The sequence below is a fragment of the Bos indicus genome, chromosome X (assembly GCF_029378745.1).
Source record: "Bos indicus isolate NIAB-ARS_2022 breed Sahiwal x Tharparkar chromosome X, NIAB-ARS_B.indTharparkar_mat_pri_1.0, whole genome shotgun sequence".
In the NCBI taxonomy this organism is placed as follows: domain Eukaryota; kingdom Metazoa; phylum Chordata; class Mammalia; order Artiodactyla; family Bovidae; genus Bos; species Bos indicus.
In genome coordinates, this window is record NC_091789.1 from 40,779,202 (window position 1) to 40,787,262 (window position 8,061).

Consider the following 8,061-nt stretch of genomic DNA (forward strand, 5'->3'; position numbering starts at 1 on the left):
GCTACTCGATTTCTTCTGAGGGATACTACTGCCCGCAGTAGTAGATATAATGGTCATCTGAGTTAAATTCACCCATTCCGGTCCATTTTAGTTTGCTGTTTCCTAGAATGCCAATGTTCACTCTTGCCATCTCTTGTTTGACCACTTCCAGTTTGCCTTGATTCATGTACCTGACATTCCAGGTTCCTATGCATAATTGCTCTTTACAGCATTGGACCTTGCTTCTATCACCAGTCACATCCACAACTGGGTATTGTTTTTGCTTTGGTCCCATCCCTTCATTCTTTCTGGAGTTATTTCTCCACTCATCTGTAGCATATTGGGCACCTACTGACCTGGGGAGTTCCTATTTCAGTATCCTATCATTTTGCCTTTTCATACTGTTCATGGGGATCTCAAGGCAAGAATACTGAAGTGGTTTGCCATTCCCTTCTCCAGTGGACCACATTCTGTCAGACCTCAGACAGAATGACCCGCCTGTCTTGGGTGGCCCCACAGGCATGTCTTAGTTTCATTGAGTTAGACAAGGCTGTGGTCCTAGTGTCATTAGATTGACTAGTTTTCTGTGAGTATGGTTTCAGTGTGTCTGCCCTCTGATGCCCTCTTGCAACACCTACCATCTTACTTGGGTTTCTCTTACCTTGGACGAGGGCTATCTCCTCACCGCCGCCCCTTCTGACCTTGAATGTGGAAAAGCTCCTCTAGGCCCTCCTGCGCCCGTGCAGCTACCGCTCCTTGGATGTGGGGTTGCTCTTCCTGGCTGCCGCCCCTGGCCTCAGACGTGGGGTAGCTCCTCTCGGCTGCCCCACCCCCCGACCTCGGACGTGAGGTAGCTCCTCTTGGCCGTTCCTGCACCGTCACTGCCTGGCACTCTCGGCTGCTGCCCCTGGCCTCGGACGTGGGTAACTCCTCTTGGCCGCCTCCTCTCAAGCATGGGGTCTTAGATTAAGGGAACTTAATCCTGCTGGAGAACTCTGCAAGCCTATAGAGAGTTATCTGAGTTACCATGTTTGAGGATGATGGAGCTGGGGTATTTATACTCCAGTTCTTAGGGGTCATAAAGCATCAATTCCCTGACATTTTCAGTCTGCCCTGAGCACTGACAAATTAGGTTTCAGGCACGAGGAAAAAACCTCCAAGCCACTGACGAGATGCTGGCAGTTTAATGTCTGGCTAGTATGTGCTGTAGCCACGAGGCAGAGGGGACATGGGAAGGATCTGCCACACAGGTCTTCCTCAGATAATCTCCCAAATATTAGGCCAGAAGACAGAGTTTTTAGGCAAACACATTGTTTCCCCCAGATTATATTTTTATCTCTTTTCCTTCAAGCAGATCGCAATTTTCTGGAGTTCCATCACTAGGAGGAGGCAAAGGTACAAAAGAAGAAGCAGGTATTAGTTTGCTAGGGCTGCCAGAACAAAGTGTTACAGACTCGGTAGCATGCACAACAGAAATTCATTTTCTTTTATTAACAAAATAATTTTTAAAATTTATTTTGGCTGTACTGGGTCTTTGTTGCTGCACAGGCTTTTCTTTAGTTTTGATGAGCAGCAGTTACTCTCTAGTTGTGGTGCACAAGCTTCTCATTGTGGTGGCTTCTCTTGCTGCAGAGCATGGGTTCTAGGGCACACAATGTACAACAGTTTCAGTTCCCAGGTTCTAGAGCACAGGCTCAACAGTTGTGGTGCATGGGGTAGTTGCTTCGTGGCATGTGGGATCTTCTCTGATCAGGGATCAAAACTGTCTTCTGCATTAGCAGGCAGGTTCTGTATTACTGCTGCTGTTGCTGCTGCTAAGTCGCTTCAGTCATGTCCAACTCTGTGCAACCCCATAGACGGCAGCCCACCAGGCTCCCCCATCCCTGGGATTCTCCAGGCAAGAGCACTGGAGTGGGTTGCCATTTCCTTCTCCAATGCATGAAAGTGAAAAGTGAAAGTGAAGTCGCTCAGTCGTGTCCGACTCTTAGCAACCCCATGGACTGCAGCCTACCAGGCTCCACGGTCTATGGGATTGTCCAGGCAAGAGTACTGGAGTGGTTTGCCATTGCCTTCTCTGTCTGTACTACTGAGCTACCATGAAAGCCCCAGAAATTCATTTTCTGACAGTTCTGAAGGCTGGAAGTCCAAGATTAAGGTGTCATCAGGTAAGGTTTCTCCTGAAGCCTCTCTCCTTGGCTTGTAGATGGTCATCTCCATCCTGAATCTTCAGATGGCACCTTCCCTGTGCATGCCCAACCCTGTTTCCCTTTATGTCTCCAACTTTCCTCTTCTTGTAAGAACCACAGTCAGAATGAATTAGGGCCCACTCATATGACCTCATTTAATGTTAATTACCTTTTTAAAGTCCCTATCTTCAAACAGAATCACATTCTGAAGTGCTGGGGTTAATGCCTCAACATGTGGAGTTGGAGGGGGGTTCAAAATTCAGCCTATTACAGACAGTAATGGGCATATTCATCACTTAAATTTGTAAAATTTCTGTTCAGAAGAAAAGCAGTATTTTTACCAGGCTCAAGCAAACAATTAAGGCAAAAAACCAATAGGTGGAACTTTAACCACTGTCTTAATTTGGAAGAGACCTCTCATGAGTTCTTGGGATCTCAGTTCAGGATATGAGGATCACCTGCAATAAGATCAGCCTTGCCTTTCAGTAAATCTTAGCTCTATTGTATTAAATCCTGAAATGCAGAAATGGTAAGGACCTAAGAGAAGCAAAAGAGATTAAGAAGAGGTGGCAAGAATACACAGAAGACCTATACAAAAAAGGTCTTAATGACCCAGATAATCACAATGGTGTGATCAGAGCTAGAGCCAGACATCATGGAATTTGAAGTCAAGTGGGGCTTAGGAAGCATCACTACAAACAAAGCTAGTGGCAGTGATGGAATTCCAGCTGATTTATTTCAATCTTAAAAGATGATGCTGTGAAAGTATTGCAAAACCAGCAAATTTGGAAATCTTAGCAGTGGCTACAGGACTGGAAGAGGTCAGTTTTCATTCCAGTGCCAAAGAAGTTCAATGCCAAAGAGTGTTCAAACTATTGAACAATTGTGCTCATTTCACATGCTAGCAAGGTAATTTTCGAAATATTCAAAATCCTTCAAGCTAGGCTTCAACAGTATGTGAACTGAGAACTTCCAGGTGTACAATTAGAAGAACCAGAGATCAAATGGACAACATCTGTTGGATCATAGAAAAAGCAAGAGAATGCCAGAAAAACATTTACTTCTGCTTCATTGACCATGTTATAAAGCCTTTGACTGTGTGGATCACAACAAACTGTGGAAAATTCTTAAAGAGATGGAAATACCAGGCTACCTTTCTTGCCTCCTGAGAAACCTGTATGCAGGTCAAGAAGCAACAGTTAGAACTCCACATGGAACAACAGACTGGTTCAAAATTGGGAAAGGAGTATATCTAAGCTGTATATTGTCACCCTGCTTATTTAACTTATATGCAGAATACGTCATGTGAAATGCTGGGCTGGATGAATGTAATCAAGATTGCCGGGAGAAATATCAATAACCTCAGATATGCAGATGATACCACCCTTATGGCAGAATTCAGGGCAATGCCAAGCGAGGGAGGGAGTGAAATGAAAGGGAGAGGGCTGGTACTCCAGGAACCCACCGGGCCATGGACTTCATTTGATGGACTGGTCCTCTTCGTCAGCAACCCCCTATCAGTAGCCCATATGGAGACGGATGGAAGGAGTCAGCCCTCTCTGATCCGCTGCATTCTGTGTCAGCAGGATTAAAGGGTGCTCGGGCACGTGGGACTGAAGTCCAGCCCAGGACTGTGAGCTTGGAGGCCACTGTGTCAGGCTCCTGGTCTTTGTGGCCTTTGTGATTCTGTGTTTCTTCAGCCACATGAGGCCCTGGGAGCCCTGGGAGATGAAGTTCGGCTGTCTGTCCTTTGGACAGCCTTATGTGGGTGTCATCTTAAATGGTGTCAAGACCCTGGAGACGTGGTGGTGGCCCATGCTATGTGGCCACTGGCACTGTACCCTGGCCATCCACATTGCACACTGGGACTGGGAGAACTTGGCCTGGTGGGAGATGCTGGAGCAGAGGCCGGCAATGATATCCGCCCAGATCCAGGCCTTGCTGCAGGATGGGGACAAGTTTGGCTGTGGATTGATCATGGGCAAGTGACACCCTGCCCTGCGCTGCCTCCATGGTCCCGATACTGCCCTGGATCCCAGCCAGGTTGTCCTTGTTTGTTTTCTGTTGAACCAGTTGGTGGGGTGGGTGGGGCTGAGGTTTTTTTAGAGGAGCAGCGAGGAACCCTTGGCTGGGAGATGATGGCCCGAGGTGCCTACCACCTCTCTGGGCCTCAGTCCCCATTGGTGCTCTGAGGCAGAGGTGGGTCCAGGTCTGCACGTGGCACTTGTCTGTGTTTGTATCCCCACATGTGTCTGTGTGCCCGGCAGAGACCATGAGAGGCAGTAAAGCACCCAGCTTGGGTTCCATACCCACACTGCCTGCAGCCAGGCCTGAGCAAGTTCCTTTACTCCCCAGGGGTGAGGCCCCACAGCAACACCTGTCTGCTGGTAAATCCTTTGTGATTTACCTGATGTCTGCTGTCCTCCGCTGGGGCCCTCCTGCTCTGTCCCTGCGGCCTGCAGTGGGCAGACTGAGAGCTGCCCATGGCCTGGTGGCTTTGTGGAGTACCAGTCCTCTCCCTTTCATTTCTCTCCCTCTCTTGCTTGGCCTCGCCCTAAGTTCCCTTTGCCGAGGTGAGCCCATCTGAAATGCTCAGCCAGAGGACCCAGTTCAGCTTGGGTTCCCTCCATGATATGGTCTTAGTCTCAAGCAAGTGCAACTTTGAATGACCTTGTTCTCATTCTGTGTCCTGTGTTTGCACACAGGTCTCGTAGTCATTGGGGACACTTTGCTGTGCCCAGAAAACCTAGATCTCGACCAGGTGGAGGAGTTGGAGAATCAAGCTCTGCTACCCGACCTGCAATAGAAGTAACATGACTGCTCTCGCCTACCCTCACTGGCTGTTGCGGCCCATCCAAGGGAGGAGGGGGGGAGGACATCTTCCAGGTGGACATTCTCAAGCACCTGATCCCCTTTGGGCAGGAGGCCTGTCCAGACTGGGCTCTCGAGAGGAAAGTGACCTAGAGACCAGCACATGGTGACACCATGCAGTCACCACTGCTCTCTGGACTTACCCATCTGGTTTTGTCTGAATTGGCCCCGCACTGTGGTGCCCACTTGGTGCGGGGCCAGGGGCAGAGACTCCCCTCACACAATGCTGCTCTGGACTCAGCTAGAGACTCCGGGACTTTGACCTTTATGAAATGATGATATTGCCACTTGTTATGGCCCTGCTGGGTCTGGGTCGTTGAAAGAAATGTGTTGTTAAGAAACTTATCAGTGTTTTTCCCTCTCTGTTCTGGTCCAAACTCCCTGATGTTGGAACAGTGTCCAGGGGGTGATGGGGGAAGGCTGGGGGCGATGCTGTGCGTTGGCAGGCAGAGAGGCCCACAGGCCCAGAAGTGGGCTGTGATGTTTCCTTGCATGTGACCCTTGCCCTACTGTAAAGTGTCCCTTGGCTCTCAAAGTGTGTGTGTTGGATGCAGGGCCTGGTTGCCTCATGTCCAAAGACAGGCTCCTAAATACAGCTGTGAGGGCAGAGCGACAAGGGCTGGTGTTCACCTGAGGAAACTTTGTACTTGTCTTTGATTTTGGGGTAATGTGTTTGCAAGGCGCTTGGCGGTTTGGGTGACCCTGCTTTCCAGTCAGCCTCTTGGCCGAGAGTGGGGAGGGGGCCCTGGATCGGGAGCTGGGATGTTCAGCTGTTGATCAGAAACTTGTGGCATTGTTGGCGGACCCAGGAGGAGCCCTTTCTGCTGCAGGGTGCATGGAAGGTGACAGCCCCCAAGGTCAGGAGCCCAGCTGGGTCGTCTGCTGAGCGGCATGCAAGGCCCAGGGACCAGTCTGTCCTGAGCTTGCCTCGGCACTCGGCTCATGGGTCAGACCCTTGGATGAGCCTGTGAAATACTACTGTTTCAGATGAAAGGGGACCATGGGGACTGGACTGAAGCCTGTCTGGGGCAAGGGTTTCCAGCCTGATCTGGCTCACCCTGTGCTATGTGTGAATACAATGGACAGATAGAAAGAACACAGATTCGCAGTTCTCCCTTGATTGTTTATTTACTCCAGTGGAGTTTTGCTTTACTTTAATAGAGCCAGAAATCTATTTTTGATTACAAGAGAGTGCTTTTGAGTATCCCTAGGAATCTGGCAGCTCAGGGATTGGGCTTGTTCTTGACCTGCTCACAGAGGGCACACTTATAATCTGAGGAATCTCCCTGCTCCTCCTCTGACTCAGGGGCCTCGTCTGGGGCCATGACTAAAAGGCCCGCCATCAGGATGGAGTAACAGGTGTTGTACAAAGTCATCACCGATTCATAATCTGGGTACACCAGGGCACTCTCAGGCAGTTCCCCTGGGCTGTCCCTTCCAGCAGTAGCTGGGGGCACAGATGTGGCATTGCTGGATGTGCCCTTTCCACTGGGGCTGCCCTGCTCACTGGGGAGATGGTTTCCCCCAGCCTGCCTGGCTACACTTCCCATAGACCCAAAGTCAGAGAACACAAATGAGCACTGGCTGAGGGTTCTGTGAGCAGTTGGCATTCCCTCCTGGACTTTGTTGCCACCCTCTTTGGTGAACTCATTGTGGTGGAGTTGAGGAGAGTATGTGGTTGCCACCACTCGCTTCTTTCTCTTTGGGGTTGCTGTTGTTCCGGTGGCAGGCTGAGAAGTTGTTCTGGGGTCACCTTTCCTCTGTATATTCTGCAGGAGGAGAGGTTTGTCTCTCTGAAAATTGGAGTTGTGATAGATCTGAAAGGAAACAAATCATTTTAGTCATGAGAGGGGAGAAGAGCCGTTCCTCATCGCCCTCCTCCTCACAACCACTCAGGCCATGCCTAAGTATGGAGACAAGGTCTCTTCATTCTGGCAGGTTATGTGGCCCTAGCATGTCACTCCCTAGAGCTCCTCCGGGGCTGTCCTCGCTTAAGTTGTTACTGGCCCTCCCTGACATCAAATGGCCCCTCAGGGTCTGGAATCACCCCTGTGGATCTTAAGGGGGGGTGGTGGAACACGACAAACCCTGCACATTCTCCTCTTTCTTTACCCATCCTATCATGAGAACAATGTTCTCCTGGGAAATGAAACCTGTTCAGCACTCAGCTCATCTAATCTAGTCTCCCCAGAAGGCCTTTCTATGTTACCATCATCTTCTTCTTCCCTGCATAGCAACCTGAAGGGCGGATTTTCCTGAACCCGTACAGGTTCAGTTCACGGATGAAGCTCTTTATGCTGTCTGTCTCGAAGATCTGGTCCACACCTCTGTGCTGGAGGACCTCCATCTGGAAGAGATCTGCCTCGATGACCACTGTGTCTCCCTTGTCGTTCCAGTGCACAGAGGTGAAGGTCGCATCCTCCACGATCCTCCAGAGCTTCCTGGGAAAGGACAGCCCAAGGACAGTGTTGTTCTCTTCTTTGTTGGCCATTTCTGGGTTTGGGCCCTGTGGGAGCAGATTGTCATGCAGACCTAGATCTGGGCTCTTGGGTTGGTCACCCTGCTTCTCCAAAGCCTCCCCTGAATCCACGTTTGGATCTGGGGAGGAATCATGGGGGTCCCCTGCTGTGGGCTCCCCATCAGTTGATGGGGCCAGCAGCACTGCCTTGTGGGAACTATGACTATCCATGGAGCCAGTCTAGCTCAGGAACATTATCTACCCAAGCAGTGAATGCTCAGGGCAAACGGGCCTCAGACCAGGGTTGAGGTGCCCCATAAATACTCTCTGGAGATTCTAGAATCTGGGTCATGGGACAGGCAGCCAATTAAGTGGCCTGCTTCCTTAACTGTTTCATGATGTCACAGAGGTGATGTGTAGAGTCAGCCCTGGCCCAGTGTGGGGGAGGGGGCATGGGGATGGAGATGGGATCCCCAGCTTGTCTCTTATCTGAAAGTACAGAAAAGTTTGTTTCAGGTTGCCTGCAAAGGCTCCCATCTGCTGCCAGGCCCCTTGTTTCAGGGGGCC

The 8,061-nt window shown here is 50.2% G+C and overlaps 1 protein-coding gene and 1 pseudogene across 1 annotated transcript; one reads left to right on the top strand and one right to left on the bottom strand.

The window, feature by feature from the left end:
- Nucleotides 1-3,893: 3,893 nt before the first annotated feature.
- On the top strand, nt 3,894-5,129 carry LOC139181502 (EOLA-like protein; annotated as a pseudogene).
- A 1,028-nt stretch (nt 5,130-6,157) lies between these two features.
- On the bottom strand, nt 6,158-7,769 carry LOC109555020 (heat shock transcription factor, X-linked member 3-like). The gene is made up of 2 exons (XM_070784146.1): nt 7,246-7,769; nt 6,158-6,853 (listed from the first exon to the last, which is right to left on the bottom strand). The coding sequence occupies exons 1-2, from the start codon at nt 7,723-7,725 to the stop codon at nt 6,260-6,262; spliced, it is 1,074 nt and encodes a 357-aa protein (XP_070640247.1). The 5' UTR covers nt 7,726-7,769; the 3' UTR covers nt 6,158-6,259.
- Between the last annotated feature and the right edge of the window lie 292 nt (nt 7,770-8,061).

Coding starts and splice junctions, on each gene's coding strand:
- LOC109555020 (XM_070784146.1), bottom strand. CDS start 7,725: ATGGATAGTCATAGTTCCCACAAGGCAGTGCTGCTGGCCCCATCAACT. Junction 6,854..7,245: donor CAGGGAAGAAGAAGATGATG/GTAACATAGAAA, acceptor GTTTCCTTTCAG/ATCTATCACAACTCCAATTT.